This window comes from Trachymyrmex cornetzi, unplaced genomic scaffold (assembly GCF_001594075.2).
Source record: "Trachymyrmex cornetzi isolate Tcor2-1 unplaced genomic scaffold, Tcor1.1 scaffold205, whole genome shotgun sequence".
Taxonomy (NCBI): domain Eukaryota; kingdom Metazoa; phylum Arthropoda; class Insecta; order Hymenoptera; family Formicidae; genus Trachymyrmex; species Trachymyrmex cornetzi.
In genome coordinates this window covers 436,602-456,953 of record NW_017296691.1, presented here as the reverse complement: position 1 = coordinate 456,953, position 20,352 = coordinate 436,602, and the positions used below count along the sequence as shown (strand labels likewise).

General features: G+C 34.7%; 1 protein-coding gene across 7 annotated transcripts in view; it reads right to left on the bottom strand.

Moving 5' to 3' along the window:
• The window catches only part of GluRIB (Glutamate receptor IB), a 239,239-nt gene that overhangs the window by 8,484 nt on the left and 210,403 nt on the right, over positions 1 to 20,352 (bottom strand). For all 7 annotated transcript variants that reach the window (XM_018505401.1, XM_018505403.1, XM_018505396.1 and 4 more), the window contains 10 exons: positions 14,656 to 14,788; positions 13,228 to 13,348; positions 9,617 to 9,781; positions 7,965 to 8,177; positions 6,997 to 7,104; positions 6,711 to 6,821; positions 6,499 to 6,619; positions 5,558 to 5,652; positions 4,447 to 4,670; positions 2,971 to 3,183 (listed from right to left, as the gene is read on the bottom strand). In XM_018505401.1, the coding sequence (XP_018360903.1) occupies positions 2,971 to 3,183; positions 4,447 to 4,670; positions 5,558 to 5,652; positions 6,499 to 6,619; positions 6,711 to 6,821; positions 6,997 to 7,104; positions 7,965 to 8,177; positions 9,617 to 9,781; positions 13,228 to 13,348; positions 14,656 to 14,788 (1,504 nt within the window). The remainder of the gene's footprint in view (positions 1 to 2,970; positions 3,184 to 4,446; positions 4,671 to 5,557; positions 5,653 to 6,498; positions 6,620 to 6,710; positions 6,822 to 6,996; positions 7,105 to 7,964; positions 8,178 to 9,616; positions 9,782 to 13,227; positions 13,349 to 14,655; positions 14,789 to 20,352) is intronic.

The following is a 20,352-nucleotide window of genomic DNA, read 5'->3' as shown; positions in this document are numbered from 1 at the left end:
TTGAATATGCGAGCAAATTATGCTTTGTTTATAGATGTGGCACTTGTCTGCAGCCTGAAGTGTTTGCTCAAAATCGTTACCCACAACCCGTGATTATAAGATCCAAGAAATGTACTACATAATAAAACATTTCAGAGCAATGTTAACGCTGTCTTTGAAAAAATAGTTTCGATATATCGACAATTACTGTAATAGTTTTGTAATTCAAAGAAATTGTTGTGTGTTGAAACTGTAAATATTTCATAATTAATTATAAAAAGGAATTAATATTACAGAAATTCTTGTTATACGAATTCACTCGTGTCGACTTCGACAGACAGTTAATTCAAAAATGCGAAATTTATCGAGTTCCGAGACAGCCGAGAGAAATTTTTCTCTTTAGTTCTTTAATGCTCAACTTCTAAAGACCTTCTTCATAATTCATAACTCTTTAATTAAAAGAGAAAAGAATCTTTTTATTATTTCTGATATGATTTATTTATTGCCAACTTTTATATATTTTCTTTCATTTAAATTTTTAAAAAGATTCTCTGTGAACTGTTTCCAAGCCCGTTTAAAAAATTATTTTTTGTGGCGCGTAGTTTGTATAACTGAAAGATGCATTTAAATAATGTACTACATATCAAAATATTATTGAGAGAACATTAAGATCTAGCTTTGACCGTGGCTCTTTTCTTACTTATTTCAAGTGTTTTTTATTATAATATTGATTAAATAACTTTCAAAAAACTCAATTAATGCCATTTTATAAGATCAAATACTATATTTGAAAGAAATTATCATATGATTGTGGTAATATGTAAAATAAAATTAATAAAGCATTAAAGGATGTACAATATTTACTATATGTATCGTGAATTTTTGCACGTGCAGCATACTTTATTCAAATGAGTCTAGTCTCGCGCGGCCATAATCATCTAGCGATTATAAAGCCGATCTAAATTATGCGTTGCACAATAAGGTCGCCAATTTTATTGCGAACGTAGATCTGATTTCTTGCTGTAAATTATAAACTTGCATTTAATTAACATAATTTGAGTTAGAATTGTTTTGCGCAATACCGATCTAATCAATCTGTGCTTACTCGAGCTTTATGTTATTTAGAACAAGCACATTTTGATTGCACTATATTATCAATCTTGACGAATAGAATAATTTGTAGCATGAACGTATTTATACAGCACGAGTGAAGCACTGCACAAGATAAGAATGATTGAAATGTTTGCTAACGAGAGTATAATGACGGGACTGATGATAATAACACGTGTTTATCGCGAAAATAATGGCGAGGTATATTTGCAAGTACTCTAAAAACCAAATAACGTATACTTTCTATAGTACTTGTAATAATCGTGCGCGCCTTTGGAACAACGAGTGTGTTACAAAGGATATCAATAATGAAAGATTTTCAACTTCTGATACGTATGTATAGGTATACGTATGTATGGCACGTCCCAGAAACCCGATTTTAATTTTAACAACATGTATATTCACGAAGGGGAATCAGTTTCTTGATATAACCTTCTTGTTCTATATATAATGCAAATGAAATAATTGGGGGTCTATAAAAAGAAATGATTAAAATTATTTATTTGTATTTAGCACGAAGTACCTCCCGAAATGCTGTAAAGAGCTTTTTAAGTCAAACGTTCACCTGCGGAGAGGAGCTTTAACAATTTACACGAGAGATTTTAAACGTCAACTGGGAAGCTCTTAGAATCTTACCCGATTCATCCTATTACCAGGCTGTACGCTCGACCTGTCCCGGGTAAAGGGAGCTATTCTCCCTGTGCCTTTATGTACTTACCTGCGCTTATACCGCGGAAACGGAAACGGAGGGAGGCAAGAGTGGGCGGCTATAATTAGCCGAGAAGAACGTGGGAGCCACTTGCGCGCACTGTTCTCTCTCTCTCTCTCTCTCTCTCTCTCTCTATCTATCTATCTCTCATTCTCTCACAAGTTTACATCTACCTTTGAGATAAATATCTGATCCTACCCGAATCCTGGCTAATAGCGTGAAATCGTACTGTGGCATATGCTTTGTTTACACGAGTTCTGTTACACTAATATATGTCCCTTTTTCTTTTCTTGAATTTTGAATTCTTTAGTGAGTGTGAGATACTTTTTTTATAAACATAAATATGTAACATATAAATTGTATAATATATAAACTAAATAATAAAATATTTAAAAAGAGAAAACTATAGCGTGAAATCGTACTGTGGCATATGCTTTGTTTACACGAGTTCTGTTACACTAATATATGTTCCCTTTTTCTTTTCTTGAATTTCGAATTCTTTAGTGAGTGTGAGATACTTTTTTTATAAACAAATATGTAACATATAAATTGTATAATATATAAACTAAATAATAAAATATTTAAAGAGAGAAAACAGAAAATAAGAAAAAGTTTTCATTCATTTCAATTTCTGATATTAATTATGATGTAATTAAAGTTTAAATTAAATTTCTGAAATTGTTGAGTTAATAATATTGAAAAATATAAATTTGTAGAATAAATATTTGACATACGAGCTATCTCGATATTATGTATTGTCCACATGCATATATGCGTATTTAGTAATCAATAGGAAAAGATGTTTCGACGTAAGGCATTATTTAGAATAGCATTTAAAAATATGATGGTTGTGAAATCCAGAACAATCGAAGAACATGGAAAAGTACGAATTCACCTCAAAAATACAAATTTTGCGAGTAAAAGTTTAAATTTAATTTGCTTTTGGGCTGCAGAGTAAATATCGTGGCAATTGATGCGTAGCTAATAATTAGAGGGAAAAACCGCTTCGAACGGGCATCATTAACAGCATTTAAAATTCAAGACGTGTAGCACGAGTGCGAGCCAACATAAAATCCAGCGATTATAAAAAAGAATGGCTAAGTTTACACGAACCTCTTCTCGACTAGATATTAATTACTGTCGGAAATTAATAACATGAGTCGTGTGTTTACCTGGGTGAGATATCGCAGCTCTGTTGCATAAACGCCGCCAGAGCGAACCAGAGGCTATTTACGATGCTGAAGTCGTTGGCCATGCTGGAAGTTGGCATATGAGGAGAACCTTGCGGCGTGTGTGGATGCTGCAAACCGGGATCGTTTCGTCCACTAATAGCTGAATCTGTGCTACCGCTTATGGTTAAAACTCTCCATTCATATGGCGAAAACCTATATTATTGAAGAAAAATTAAAAAAATTAAAGATTTCTCAAGAATGTTTTATTCTTTCTAAAATACAAGAGGATAAAGAATGTTTAAAAGGCGTTTAAGAAAATACTTCTAAATGTTACTTTATATTTTTTAGATACCTTGTAATTGTATTATGCAATATGTGTTATATATGTATACCGATACTTCAACTATAGTCATTGAAAAATCATCAGTATTAATTAGTGTTTTATCGAATGAGATTGCATATCCCAGATTACGTAAATAAATACGTTATTCAATATGTAATAATGTAGATTGCTTGGCTTGTCAATAAATTAAAACTTATGTCTGTAATTTTATATGCGTGTGATGATGTAGTAGATTTATTTCGAAATTAATGCACCATGTATTTAAACATCACTTTACAAAAAATTTGAAAATTGGATTGATATTCTAAGTCCGACGGTCATATTCTCAAGTAATATCACGCACGTTGTAAGCATCACCCGTACCAAGTAGAAGATCTCGTTCAAACGATGTTCAAAGTGTCTCATTAATTACGGGACTATCTAAAAACTTTCTCCCTTTACTCGTTACGTCCTCGTTAAAGACTGAGAGTTCTCGCAAATGTCTAGTTGAGATATCTTAATAGTTACATGTAATGTCAATTACTTGGCTGCACTATTTCAGTGCAAATATAATGGATGACTTAAAATACAATTTTTGATCTTTACGTGATTGAGCTAATATAAGTTATGAGTCTTTATTTGATTTATTATCGACGAAATACTGCGTTCGGTCGTAGTGATGCAAGCATTAATAAGTAAGATAAGAAATGTAAATACGTAGCAAGATGTAGAAGTGTGACGTAATTTGTAATTTGTATAGTAGTAAATATAATCGTAATTGCCTTAATATACAACTGGTATAGAAGATCTATGTAGCTAGACTAAAAATAGACAAGGTCCTCTTTGTGATTGATCTGATTAATGCTATCAATATGAACGACCAATTCTTCGCTTAATTGTGAAATGAAAAATGCATCGATTTATCTTTTCATAATTTATACTTGGATTAGTTATAACTACGAATTAATAATATATTAGGTTCTAATAAGATACGTTTCGCTAATCATTAATATGGAAAAGGATGAATTGATAATAACCGTGTGTGTTGCGTCGATCTTTAACTCGAATTACTATATTTAGTCTAAAGATATTCGTTTTCTATATTTAAATTTTTCATACAAAAAGATTACAATTCTTGATAAAAAGTTTCTTACCTCGATACAATAAACAAGACGATAGAAACTGCGATGTAAGAGAAAATAACGCACACCCAGATCTCCTTGCTCAGCGGATTCAGAAAACTGAAGACCCCGGGTTTTTGTTTGATGGGTTTTTTTATCATGATGCTAATGCCGAGAGACATAAACGGTTTACTAAAATCGATCACGCGTTCACGTTCGGAAGTGATGGTCAGAGGAGCAATTGCTATGTCGGCTTCCTGCGAATCGAATAAAATAACTGATGTAAATATTAACATTAAAATTACGACTAAATAATACAAAGGTGAGGAAGCATTAATTTTTAAATATTCTAATAAAAAAAGACATGATTATAATAAACATACTAATTGAAAAAAAAAAGGAAATATCAAATAAATTTTAAACGGATTGTGAAATATTTCCGAAGAAAACATTAATCATCTTATATATCAACAATTAATTACAATAATTTACATATTTCTTGAGCGCAATTATAAATGTAACTAGAGAGCAAAGACGAATAATAAGATAAAACTGAAGACAAAGAAATATGATGACAGGATTTACTGTGACGATTATGCATAATTTGTGCTTTTGGTTCTGCAGTTAGATTTCTCTTCTTCAATTATTATTACATTCATAGCTGAATCTGTTTACATAAAATTTGGGAAAGAAAAAGATTTAAAAATTGCATAATCTTTCAAAGCGCCTTAGTGCCTTATGATAGAATTCTCAATTGTATCACACTTTTGTTTTCTATCCTCAATATCTTCCGAAGCGCGGAAGCGGGCATACCTACGTGAGATGTAACTGAAAGCTCGGGTGCTTTGGACTTATCCTAAATTCCCACCAGATGGAACTTAAAATCGAATCGCGACTAACGAGCTTGCAAGCTCAGGGCATCTAGTGGAGCAGGTTCAAACTCGCTGTCGGGAGATAAAACAGCTCCTTCGTAGGGCATTTGGACTATACGACAGCGCGACGATCAATAGTCCCCCTCGCGAGAAGCTGGGTTCAATTACTCGAGGCGTCTTTCCGCGTAAACTTCCGGGGAGACCAGTTTCGGGGGAGAAAAAGCGTTTCACGTTGAGGATATAGCGGATACAACGAAATTACTGGAACTTACCTTTCTGATAAGCTCCCCGACCATACCGTCCCAACCGCCTGGAACGTCCTGGTTCTCCGTGCCGTGTTTTCTGTCCTTCACGATCCGCAGCTCGTCTGAAAATTTGTAAGAAAGTACTTTACGGGGTGCGCGAAACAGCATTTCTTCTGCGGAACTTTTTCCATTATCGATTCCGCGCGCGGAAGAGGCTTCGTTACGTCTTTTAGGTACTTGTCAAGGGTGGGGCTGACTTCGGCAAATTTTGCTCATAATAAAAGTAATTCTTGCTTGAATTATTAATTCTTGTGCGAGTTAAATGAGAGTCGTTAGCATTAATAATTAAAAATTATTCGGAAGCGTACGCTGCCGGAGGGAAGCACCGAAACAAAGACTTGCGGTCTCTTTCTTCTCTTTTTCTTCAACGTTGTTCCAGTACTGTATTTAATAGAAGTTAAGTAAATTTCAAGGAAATAAATGTTTTGTATAAAATGATAATATTTAACATTTTATAATAACTAGATTGTTTTACTTTGGATAAATGTTCATATTTTAAATTTATACGTATTAATTTAATATATGTAATATATAAATTTATTATAGGTATACGAATAGTTTGAATTTAAGTTGAATCGAATCATAATGGATATTTTCACGTTTATTTAAAAAATTTGAAATGTTATTGAAAATACTTTGTTATTTTTAAATTAGCTTTCAATACAAATCCGGGAAATTTTGATTCAAATTCGATTCGTTTCGAATAAAAAAAGATTCGATTCGATTTTATAAATACTTGGTTTGCATATGTTCCAAATTAATACATAATTTATTAATAGTTATATCTAATTGAGAGAGAGAGAGAGAGAGAGAGAGAGAGAGAGAGAGAGAGAGAGTTAATTTAATCACACGATTTCTAAGAGATTAGTGCAATTCTAAAAGGAAATTATTTATCACAACAAACTTACATGATATGCCCAATTTCTTCGCTATAAGATCAGCTAAGTCTTTGCAGTATCCTTCATAACCGTCATTTCCCATTAATACTTCACCTGTGTCCGATACTTTCCTCATTATGAAAGGTTCCTCCTATCAATCAAAATTATCACGTTGTTGTTTTACAATTAATCTCAATCATACACGAATTGCATATATTATATAAACACATAGATAAACTTACCAATATTGTAGTAACGATGTAGGTTTTATTCTTTTCGATTTCGTGCGGACGAAGTCGCACGTATTTTGCGGCTATTGGTTGAAAACCAGCCTCATCGGTCCATTCAGCAACCTGCAACAATAAATTACATATATGATTCTCTTAATGTATCTTTTAATTTCATATATAATAAGAAACCAAGATAAGTTAATCGTGATAAAGACTTCTTAAATAATTTACATATTTGAAATTGTAGGTTATTAAGTATTAAAATTAAATATGTTACATATTTTTTAAATAGACTTACTTTCACCATAGCGCTGTTGACAGTCATTTCGACGACGTGAAGCGTATAATTCTGTCGTCGGCCATCGTCGTTGAATCGTATCTCTCCCGTCAATCCTTCGATCTCGACCTGCACGTAAATAAATTCTAATAGCACATTTCATATCTCGCTGTAATAAGATATCCTAATATCCTTATTTGCTATCACAGGTTTCTAGAATAAAATCAAGAAAAAGAATAAAAAAATATATAAAGAACGCAGATTATTACATAAAAAAAGTAATAACAAAATATATAAACAACGCAGATTATTACATAATATTTTTTGGATATTAAAAAAATGCAAAATTTATATTTAGATTATGTTTTCTCGTTGCCAGCGAGTTCGATCTTGACACGATAAATTGTCAAACGATAGCGGATTAAAAGGCAAAAAAAGTTACGAGAGTAACAGCATGTATACGTAAGGGTGGAATGACGGAGGACTATTTGACGCGAACGCAGGAATTCCGCTAGAGTCGGAATAACCGCCAATTACTGTCAAGAGCAGAGATACGTCGAGGAGGGTCCGTGGCAATTTCGGTCGCCACGGTATTTCGCAACACATTGAGTACTCCTGTCCTCTGGATTGCGTCTCGGGAATTTGAAAATAAATTACCTATCTCTACAATTACGCATACGCACTATTAAAGTATAAATTTGAGTGATACGATAACATATTTAACGATAGTAAACAGCCATTAAAAACTGATAATAGAAATTTAAAATACAGCAGTAATTTACGCTAATTCGCCCATTTACTTGATTCAATATACCTTGGTCACAGCAATGCATAATTCATATATAGGATTTAAAGATAGGATTTATAAATATGTAGATAATGATACGTTTGCATATATTTACATATTTAAAAATATATTAATCTATAATAATTTTAAGAATGTTACGTGTGTTATTGCATTAGTTTTTGCTAATGGAATATTCATTTACCTTTCTTAAAAGTCTGGAGATTTTATCGCCGTGTTCCCACGGAGTAACCCAACCGCGATTGTGGTAGCAGTCTAAAGGTTTGGTTCCGTTTATGGTCTGATTGCTGGTCGATGTTACTCGTCTCATATTATTTTTGTCATTCCTTTTTCTCAAATGCTTGTTGAAGGCCTCAACCAGGACGAACACAGCGTCGTACATCAGAGCGGCTTGTGCCTAATTTTGATACACGTGCGCAATAAATTAATTCGCACAGTTTCTATACATTGCATAAATGCAGAAAATAATTTTTTTCTGCTTTCACTTTCCTCCGAAAAAAAAATCTCTGATTTCTAATGAGAGACTCCATTCCTCAATATAGAATCAAGAATTTCGCGAGATCGAGAGAGGAATTCGTCATCACGTTGTGGTGTATGTAAATTCACAGAGACAAGAGTACCTCGGGCACTTCGCCAGTGTTGGAAAACCGCGTTTGGTGCTCGCTGAATATAACGATCGGGCACGATAATCGTTGCATTAGATTGCATGCGGCCTGTCTCCGAGAGAGCTTTCAGATCCATAGATAGTGTCCCACACAACTTTACCCCGAAATCCCGTTAGTCGTGTATCCATTTTAGAGATTATATTCGTCGCTTCTTGTAGCACGACGAAATTCACGCAAAACTATCGAGTTGGTACGTTTCTTAATATATGATTTCACGGGATTAAAAATAAAATAACAAATAACTATATCATAATCATGATTGTCAATTATTTATATAGACAATATTTTGCTTCTTAATAAAATATAACAAATAAATAAAATTTTACTTTTTACGGAGCATTATAAATCGATATTATTATAATGTTTTTCATAATTATAACTAGGTGTCAACATTTTTAAATAAATATAATAAAATAAATAGATATTAAAATTTAATATTTTTTTATCTCGATTGGAATCTAATTTCATATATTTAACTCAGCGATCCATTTCAATCTAACCTAATTTAAATGTTATACTACTAGTAATTATCGAATGAAAAAATTGTTCATTGACGAAGAGTTTTATAAAACAGTAATTTTAGAGAACTGCGTTGTCCCGCATTGTTAAACATTAGTTTTTGTTTAACTCATACAAAAAGCTGGGGGAAAAAAATATTAACGCGGGGACGAAGTAAAGGTCATTAAGAGGAAGGACGAAACACGATCCGCACGGACCGATACGGTTGAGCGAGCGGCACTTTATAAATGCGCTGAAAAGTCTAAGTTTCTACATGCGGGTGCTGTTTAACAAGTTTGGTCTCAAGCCGCTGTGCACACAAAGACACACGAGCAAGCGAACGACACGAGATCGCGCGTGCGAACGAATCTGCGACGATTCTTGTTTGATTCTCGTTTCTCGTACGAAACTTTCGTACCGTCGCCGTCGTCGCCCGTTGTCGGTCGACGACGGGTACTCCAGGAAAGCGAAGAAACCTAAGAAAGTGTTCGATCCACCGGGAGGAAATCACCACACTCGGCAGGCATTCCGAGGATTTCGCACGAAGGGTAGTTTCCCCTCTGGACGCAAACCGTGAAAGCATGTAGAAGCCACCGACGAAGGACAGGCATGAGAAAAAGTGACGACGGGGTCTCGCAAGGGAGGCGCTGCTGATACGTGAACATATACGTACGGAAATGGATTCACGACCGGCGCCTTGAGACGTGGTGGGATCCTGGCGATGCCAGTTGGCTAAGAAATCCTTGACGTGAGGTCGAGTGGCGTCCACGATGCGAAAGCCCGTGATGTTGATGGCGCCATACTCGATCACTTCGCTCTCCCATCGGTCGTCCATTATCTGATTACAGCAAAATATACAGGAGTATTGGTACACGAAGGGAATACAAGGGATCTACGAGATACACAAAGCTATTCTTGTTCACTTGCGTGATAAAGGTTGCTAGTCTTACAGCTCCCATTTCAGCTTTCGGCGTTCTAAAGGGACAGTCTATAGTTTCGCGAAAAGCGTCCATCTACCAACGAGGTCCTTGATCTTTCGTCGCGTCTTTAAAGTCGACTCGAGAACGGGCACTTGAGTCTGTAATATTATTACGGCGCGTTATTACCGCGTTTCCTTTGTTCCCTTATGAAAAACGTAAGTAGGACTGACGTCTCGATTTCAACTTAGACCCGCTGTATTTAATTACTCGAGCTCGAATGCAGCTAGCATTCTAATTTTATGCTGATATTGCGTTGTTACTGCGTATTACGCGCGGCAAAACCTCGAAACTGTGAAAAGCTCGTCGTTTGTATTAACGTGCGGCAGTTCTTTCGAACGAGGTGAGAAAACGAGGGAAGCAAGAGGAGCGGAAATTGATACGTCTGCGCTTCACCACGAAGTGTAAACGCCTGCAAAACGATAAATCCAATTAAAATTGCGATTATTTATTTTCGCAATTGTTAAACGAGCGAAATATGGAGAACAGATTGGCTGCGTTTAGCAGAGAAAATAGATCAGTCAGCGCTCAATGATTCTTTAATATGATTGGTTCCTATACTTACAATTAGATCTAGCGAAGAACAAAAGGCAAGAGAACCAATTATATTAAAGAATCACTAAGTGCTCATCGATCAGTTTTCTCCGCTGAGTGCCGGAAAATAGCGGCGATACTGGAAGAAACGCTTTGGAGCGGCATAACAATGATTTTGTTTAAAAATTAAATTAATAATATTAAACTAATAATATCTGGTTTCTATGTGTTATTATTAGATTTCGCATCTCGTATAGCTCGCGGCTGATTTGTTCACTATTTTACTACTGCACGGCCATCTACCATCATCCATCAACCGGCTGGAGATAATACATGGACGGTGTTAACGTTGTGTGCGTGTTTAACTTCGTCGCAAACGAGTTCGCCACGTTACCAGTTTAATTTGCCGGTCTGATATCATCCCATCCGCCATTGCAGCGTTGACTTTTGAACTTTTACATTTGCGGTCAGAGAGCGGATAAAGTTTTGTAATATCCGACATTGCTAGTTGTTCAACAACTATTAGGCTCGTATTTATACTCGTATTTCTACTGAGGAACTTAGTTAAAGAGGCCGGAATGTCGTAGATTTATAAATATGGCGGTGGAAATTGATGTGAAGGATGAAATTGTCTAAGGTGTTCTCTTTCTCTCTCTTTCTCTCTCTCGTTAAACGTTGGCAATTGTACCCTTCGGTCGTTGAATTCTCAAATCGATGATTGTGGAAGAGAGACGGAAGTAAGAGGTACAGAGAAAGGTAAAAGGAAGTGAATTGCAGAAAGCGGGGAAAATGTGCGAATCAACATGTCTGCGCAACCGTTTCGAGAATGACGCGATAAATGACAATGGCGTGCTTCGTAGAGAGATGGAACTAGATGTACATGCAGGTATGTACAACTATCTTCTCCGTCGCCGGAGTGTAATGCTGCCTGCTCTTCCGCAGCAACTCGCTGGAAGCCGCTAAACACAAGCAAACTATCCTCTAAATTCTAAAGTACGGCGGAGACATCACCAGCGAAGATCTTGCCCCCACGACGGAACGTTTCGTGTCAGTTTGAGCGACGGTTCTCGCTTGTTTCGAAAATTTCACCATGCTGCGAATTAATCCCGCCATCCTGTTATAACGCAGATGGTGTACAAGTGAGAGCACTTTCGCGCAGTAAAGCGAAAGTCACTGTTTTGCATACGGAATTTTCCGGCTGGAGAAGCTTAGGAATGAAAGTCACCGATATTTAAGTAAAGAGGAAGAAATTCTCGAGTAATTGCAAAATAATAAGTTCTATTTATTTTAGGCTGAATATATCAATTTCATAGATAACGTTAGCTAAAATAGTTATTAAAATAAATAGTTTAAATTTTTATTCCAATCATATTGAAGATAAAAATGTAATTTTACTTTTATAATAGTTTAATGATAATATAGTTTAATGATAATGTATAACACTATTTTGGAACACACGAGTGTGAATAACCGATATATTTTTGCGGCATGCGAATTCATCGTCCAAAGGAGAATGCAGTCTTTTTTGCGGCCGTTTGGAAATTTTATTTCTACATTTTCTTATGTATTTTTTTTAAATAAAAATTAAAAAGTATCATAATAATAGCGCTACAAGGAAAAACTGGTACATTGAAATAAAGTCAATAAAATTTTTATTCACATCGTTACGAAATCGCTGTCAGTTATGCTTCAATCATGTAAAAACTAGTTCAGAGAATTGGATCAACAACTCTGAATTAGTTTTTAAATGAATGAAGCATAACGGACAGCGATTTCGTAACGATGTGAATAAGGATTTTATTCTTTATTTCAATGTATCAATCAACGTATCAGTGTAACATCACTATTACAAGCATTTTTGGCTTTTATAAAAAGAAATATGTAAAAACATGTTGAAGTAAAACGATTCTCAAACAGTCGCGAAAATTAAGTGAAAGTTGTACTTTCTTTTGGCTATAACGTCATCATTTTGAGAAAAACGGCACCAAAGAGGTAAAAAAAACAATGATTTTGAAGTACAGTACAGTACAATGATTTTGTAAATACAGCACAGGACGATTATAATCTTAAATCACACACACACACATTGAAGATTATAATTTTTCTGCCATATTATATTTTGTCAATTTTATATTATTTTTTTATTTACAATCAGATTATATAATGTAAATGAAAAAGCACTTACTTTCCATAATGCAGTATTGACGGAATAAAATGCTTTTTTTATATTTATTTTATATTATATGTGAAAAGAGCTATTTTCAAATTACTATATCTCGAAAACAAAAAATCGTGCTGAAACGAAACGAAATGCATTTTGAAGCTAAAAGTTGGTACTTTTACGTGGCGTTAACGAAATTTAAAAAAATTTACCGTCGGTGCTGCAACGTCATGCAAACTTTTAAAATTGTCGTTTTTTTTTTATCTCTTTGACGCTTTTTTCTCAAAATTGTGTGATGTGATAGCCAAATTTGGACAAAGGATTCGTGTTCAGTAGGCAAAAATACATCGGAAACGGCTATTCACATTCGTGTTACAAAAACGGTCAAATTTTATCGGACAATGTTATTGTTATTGTTCACCTAAAGGATTAACACAGCATTTTGAAAAGATATTCCAAGCGAGCAATTTGTGGAGAAAATATTTATTGGATACTGCGACTTGGGAGGGAAAATGAACTACGAGATAGAAAGAAAGCGATACTTGGTATCTCTGAATGATTGAATTGAGTATGAACGGTTGAATTAATTAAGTTGTATGTTGCTCGACTCACCAAGCCACTCAGCAGATAATGATACGTCCTCTTTCCCAAGGCTACGTCCCTCACATGACTCACAACGATATCCTTCGCCATGTCCGTTGGACAGTCGAGAACGACGTATTTGTTACTCCATCTGTAATATTTTAATGACATTTACTGGGATTAGTTGTCCACGCGGGAGAAAGGACTCGCCGCGTTGAATTTCCCATCGGAAGAGTGACATAAGTCTCGCACGCTGGTTCGCCGCAATTCGCGCGCTGCGTTAACGCGTGGCTTTGTCGCATTTGATCGATGCACCGCGGAGTTTCCACGCTCATTTCGTTTGTAATAATTGGATATTGTATGGCAATTTGCAATAACGCCGTTGTTTTCGGTAACTACCACGCCCGGCCAATTCAAACCACCGCGATGGCAATTACTCGCTGTTGTTGATTACTTGCGTCGCGCAAATGCGTAGCCGCTGGTGAATTGCAATGCAAGCATGCCAACTTGTGCTACGACTAGCCTTATCCATCACACCGTTGGTGAGCCATTTTACAAGAAAATAACAATCGTACTAAACGATCAACGAGCACAGAAATGGGTACCAATATTTCAACAGCTGCATTTCCTTCTATTGAAGATAAAAAAACTTAAAATACAACATGTATTTTAATCGAGAGAAAAATAGTTAATGAAAGTTAACGATGTCGGAGTGCAGTGTTTAGACATTTATCGCTAAATTTTTACATATAAATATCGCAATCGTAAATTTTTCAATCATGGCTTTTAAATCCTTTTCGGTACGAAAAATATAGAAAATTTAAATAAAAAAATCTAAAAAGAACATAGGAAATAGATTTAGACTTTTAAATTTTTAGACCTTTAGGTTTTTTAATTTAATATTTTCTATATTTTTTTGTACTGAAGAGGACTAAAAACGTAGATGAAACGTTTGTGATTGCGACTCCGATACTTGTATAACAATTTAACAATAAATGTTTAAATACTACGCTTCAATATCCGCATTGGCTTCCATTGAATACTTTTATCTCTTTTTTTATTGCTTCACTCTTAGAGCCTTTTTTATTTTTATTTTTATTAATATTTTAATTGAATATAGGCAAAATTGGTTTTAATTATAGATACTACAACATCATGCATTATTGTAAATGCTCCCAAAGCTTTATTTTTCTGTGTTGAATATGCTTGCAAATATAAGATGATAATAAATTGTGAAATTAACTAATTTTTAAACTTATATATTTTTTTTATATAATATCTCGGAGTAAATTTCATTAAAATATATGCTTGGAATTTATGCTACAAATAATACAAAAATAAACTTAATGTTCACATTTATCAATATCAGGTGTGAATACTAAGCACTTCTATGATGTTTGCAGCAAAAGATGTGCTTTTTATTTATGTGTGTCATACACTTCAATGAAAAAGACTCACCGATTAAGCTCCTCCAAGCTACGTAGGAAATCGATCGCCTCTGACACGTTCTGTATTCTCTTGACGGTTTCGACTTGAAAGGAGTCGTTGCCTGGTTTCAACCCCTGATAAATCTGCTGCAGCCTGAGTAGTCCTGAAACCCACGGGCGTTTAATTAAATTATAGGAAACGCTTATATGTGCACTACGCTATATGGGTTCGACATAGGCTCGAGTTACCATTTGTCGTTGTGTGTGTCTTCCGAAAATTACATACGCACGATTGCACGTTACATAGACCATGTCGTAATTCATTGGCAGCCTCTGTTCAGTCTGCGGTTTCTCGCGCAGTGTGAAATATCGCCTGTCTACGGGCAATGCCTCTAAGTTATAGAGAGTGTCGTAGATTGTTCGATTTGACCCGCCTCATATTTTTGGCAACGACAAAATTTAATCGCGTCATAATGCATCGTTGCAGTTGCGGTGTATATACATATGTATGTGAATCGATATTACCATGATGTCACAATTGTAATACATTCTTGCAGTTGATTTTTTATAGATATTTCTCTACGTATAGCATTATATATCTTGTTTTAAATTTTAATAGCGTATAAAAAAATGAGTAAAATGAAAAGGTCATATTTGCATAAAAGATTTAAATAATTCATTATTTTTTATGAGACGCAATGCTTAAAAGATCAGTTTTTTTTAATAGACGTGATATTTCTCTCTTTTCTATAATTTGCCTGTCGCAATTTCTTTTATCGGTTAAATCTTCATAGCACTTAAGAAATGGATTACATTGAAAATGAAGGAAAATAGTCATTTGAAATATAAAATATTCATACATTTTATGTGTATGTGATGGATCGAAATGAATTGAATTTCTGATGCAGATATTCGCATAAATTCGCGGATCAGTATATTCCTCTACCAATTCAAATATCCACGCATTTCCAAATATATAATCATACAAATACACATATATTACGTATCTGTAGTTTCAGGCAAATACACTATTCGAATTATATGCAGTATGTTATCGGGAGATACGATCAAATACCAGTATGTGCTCATGTACGCGCGTGTACGAGGCGTAACGAGAGCGAACCCGAGGCAGGGGTAGATTCTGATCGGACGTCTCGTAAATTTGTGGAGGAATCTATGGCATTACAAAGTAGAGAAGCGCTATTTAATCACGCTCATTGCACCGCGAGGCAACGCACCAACGTCTTAAGCGCCTGCTGTGCACATTTCGGGTCATTCGCCCCACAGCATAACAACGCACTTGACCTCCCCCGAACTCGTCGTTACTTTTACGATCGCGGCCAGCCGGCGTAAGTTACGGCGGCGTATTGCACGACGCAGACGTGCGGTGAGTTACGGCGTAAGGAATTTTTGCTGGCGGTTCCACGTCGCGGTTGCGCGATGAAAACATCGCTCGGAAAAAAAATTGGCAAGACGCGGAACTGTGCTTCCGAACATCGCGGTGGAGGCTGCAAGAAGAAGCTCGAAAGAGGGGAGGGTTCTCAGATGAGAGAGAAATATGAAGGCCTGGTTATGCGTTAAAATATATTTCGCGAAGGGTGATGTTTGCTCCGAGAAAGAAATGATTGGAATGGAAATACATTTTTTTTTCTAAATTTAAACTTATATTTCGTAAAAATATATAGTACAAGGATGACAAAATAAATAAGGTTCTGAAAATGAATCAAAATGAAAGGTCAATAAAGCTCTACGCAGAACAAAGTATATATATACTAAATCTTAATACACATTTCTTTGAATAGTATTAAGTAAGCATTTATTTACAGTAAATATTTGCTGGATATAAAAAATGCTAGTTAAATTAAATTAATGGTTTTTATATCAAATAAATATATATTTACATTTAATAAATATTTACTCGGATTATTCCAGTAAATATTTATTCAAGTTTAGTATTTTTTTCAGTGTAAATGCGTAAATAGATGTATTGCTAAATTACGTAAAGTCAAAAATTGTAAACGTTTCGATTTTCGTTTCGATCCTCTCAATGTAAACGTACAAAAATTCTAAGCGTGTCTAAGACTGTAAACCGATGAAAATCTTTATCATATTATTGAAGTTACGATTGAATAAATGTCAACAAAGTTGCTTTAATTAAAGTCCGAAATTAATACAAAAATGCATTCTCGTCCTGATGTTTGGGGGAAAAAAAAATCTTTATCGTATTATTGAAGTTGCGATTGAATAAATGTCAATACAACTCTTTTAACTAAAGTCTGAAATTAATACAAAAATATTTTCTCGTCCTGATATTTGGGGAAGAGAAACATTTTTCTAAAAAAAAAAATACGTTCTTTAATTTTTGATACAAAAGGAAAAATGGGACAAAAGCTCTCAATTATCCCCGTTTATATTTTAAATCTCGTTGCATCTCTCGATATTTAAATAAAAGGATTTGTTTGCGTAACAAAAAAAAAACGTGATAGGAAAGAGGAAAGCATTAATACAGCTTAATAGGACGCCGGATGCAGGAAACATGGTGTTAGAACGCGAAACGTATCTGGTTCTATCGCCATATTTTTTCTGCCGTCAGGCACGAGAAAGATGACCAGGTTAACGAGCGCGAATCTGAAACTGCGCGCATACATACATGTTCGTTCGAGCGTTGCAAAAGAGCTTGACATTTCGATGAGTGCTATTGGTTTCTCGCGAATGCCATTCTCACTTCAATTTCAACCCGCATTTTTCTTTCGACGATGACTCTGACACCGTCACCAATGTCTAATTCGACAATCACTTCCACTGGCTGCGTCTCATCATTACTCAATAGGAAGGAGAAACTCGAGGGTAATTTAAAAACGAAAGAATACAAATTAATGAAAGAAAGTTTGTTTTTTTTTTAATGAATTATTTATAAATTAAATATCATGCATATGAAGATGAAAGCATAAAAATGAAATTCGCCAAAATAATATTCTGAATTAAATAACGTTCTTAATTTACCACTGATTTATGTCACGGTGAATTATTTTTCTTTAAACATTCCAACAAGAGATCCAAAATTCCGCGAAACAAAAACGATCCCGCGATGTCAGAATTTGACTACACCGGATTAACATGACGAACTGTCACGATGCGTTTGCATCGTGCGCATGTAGAGACGTAACAAAGTTTTTAATTACGAGTCTACATTATCTCGTCAAATTTCAATATCAGATTTCTTTCCATCTCAGAAAGCCGCGTCGCGACAAACTCGCGACTCATCAAACGCACAATTTATCTGACATATATCGGAAACACACATAAGCTCCCTCGTTATGGTTTCACGTACACGATCCCTTTAGTCGTTACAGTTGAGTAGCAAGTACAAGAGACGTTGGTAATCGTGGAGTTGCCTTTGAAGCCTTGATGCTCGTTTGTAACGCATACGTGTGCACAATATCCATATCATCGAGGAATATGGATCTGCGTGCCGCATCGTACAGAGTAAATAATAATTTTGAAATTTCAGAGAACTCGTGTCGAGGCAAGGCTTTGATGTCATTCGTTTCATTAACACAATTACAATTCCAACAAGCGTGTCTTGTAAACACTCATATACTGTGAGCTTAGTGTTTGTGATGCATTAAGAATCTCATTTAAGTTTTATAACCGCAACGTAAAAAATGTAAGTGCGGTTCCTGGGCCAAAATAATTATTTTATTGAAACGTTGTGTTTCGGATTACATGGACATTCAATGATGCGGATATACGACAAATTCATGCATAGTTTCTATACATCTCTAGAGGATTAAATATATACGCGCGAATGAATTGCATTAAATAGAATCGTAACTTAAATTTTAGTTGTTTCTATTTGAGAATTTTCTCTGCTGAGAATAAATCTAGATTGTTATCTACAAGAAAAGAGAATTGAATACCTTGGATTTCTGTTGAATCGTCCACTATCTCAACAATTCATATAATTGCATTCTTTATTTCGTTTTTTTAAAAGATATATTTCTATGTAAGAGAGAGAGGGGGGGGGGAGAGGGGGGAGACATATATTATGATTTATAATATAATTTGCATTTTTTGTGTGATAGAATACCTGACATTTATAGTTTTAATATCAGCTTGATCGTAAAACGCTTATCTCGTAGATTCGTATGAAAAGAAATTGACTTGATATCATGGGTGCGCGTGAAGCCATGACAAGATCCAATTGTTCCCGGTGACATTCAATATATTCCGAATCACGAAGCGACCTGCCGACTTCCGTGTCCCATTTGCAGCTACGGACCGACTAATTATCGACGCGTCGTCGATGTCGATCGGCAGGTACAGAAAGCTAAGGGAGAACGGACCTGCATGCCGGCGTCACGGCTGCAATATTTGCGAATGGTACGCGAACAATTCTCCCCTCTTTCTCTTTTTCGCTATCTCTCTATAACTCTCTCTCTCTCTCTATATATATAGGAGATAATTTGAAAATATCCTCTCTTAGCAGTGCCATATTGCAGAATGTTTTATTACATTTCATAAATTTTACTACTCCAAATAAATAAATTGTAAATTCCGTATACTTATATCAATTAAAATATTGCGTTTATTACACTGAGAAAAATGGTCTGATTGGATTAAACAGTAACTCTGGTGGAAAATGGACGAATCAGAATTTTCTGGTTATGTCTATTAGAATTCTAGTTGAGATAACTAGAATTCTGATTAATATAATTATTCTGGTAAAAATAAGAATTCTAGTAGATTTTACTAGAAATATAGTATCAACCAGAATTCCGGTTATCTCAACTAGAATTCTAATAAATTTAACTAGAAATTTCTGATTCGTCCATTTTCAACCAGAAATTTTTTTCAGTGTACAAATTCTAATATTAGATTAAAAATGATTTCTTAATATTCTTTTTATTTAATTGGTTTCTTAACATTATTTTCTTTTCCATTTATTATTATATTTATTTGGTAGACTCTGATGCACTTGTTTGTTTAAATCAATTTCTTGAGCAACTCGCCAGTTTACTCGGAAACTAAGAATTAATTGCAAAACACGATCTTCATGAAAGTTGGTCCGAACTGTTTTATGAATTTGGTACGTCTGGCTTCAGAGCATTTAATAGTCTTCATTAGATTTGAATCTTCTAACATTTACTAATAGTAATACCAAAATAACAACAATGTTCATTATGAAAGTACGGACACTATCTATTTTCACTTGTCAGATAGACAAATGAAGCTTATCAGAGAGGAAAATTGAAATGCACCCACTAATCAGCGCTGGCTTAATATGTACGCTTAAATCAGACCAAGCCGATTAAAATCTGAAATTTCTCTTCATTCTGTTATTGAAATGGCCAATTAGGAGGAATGGATTGAGTTACGGAGCAAATTAAATTTAGGAATACATTATGACATTGAAAAAAGTTAATCCAAACGTTATTTACACAAAATACAAAAATATTTATATCTTTATTATTAAATATATTTTATGTATGTTTAAAAGTAGAAAAGTGTAATGGGTTTCGCAATTTCGAATCACCATCGCTTAACATTCCTGTTTATTCTTGTTTACCTTCATTAATTTCCATTAAACGTGTTGTTTATTTGTTACGGAATTTTAAAGTTTATGGACGCTCTCTTCCAGATCGAGATTTTAATACAAAGAAAAGCTTTCTCTTCGAAAAGGTAACTGGTTAACGTTTTTCCGCGCATTGGATCGTTGTTGAAGGAG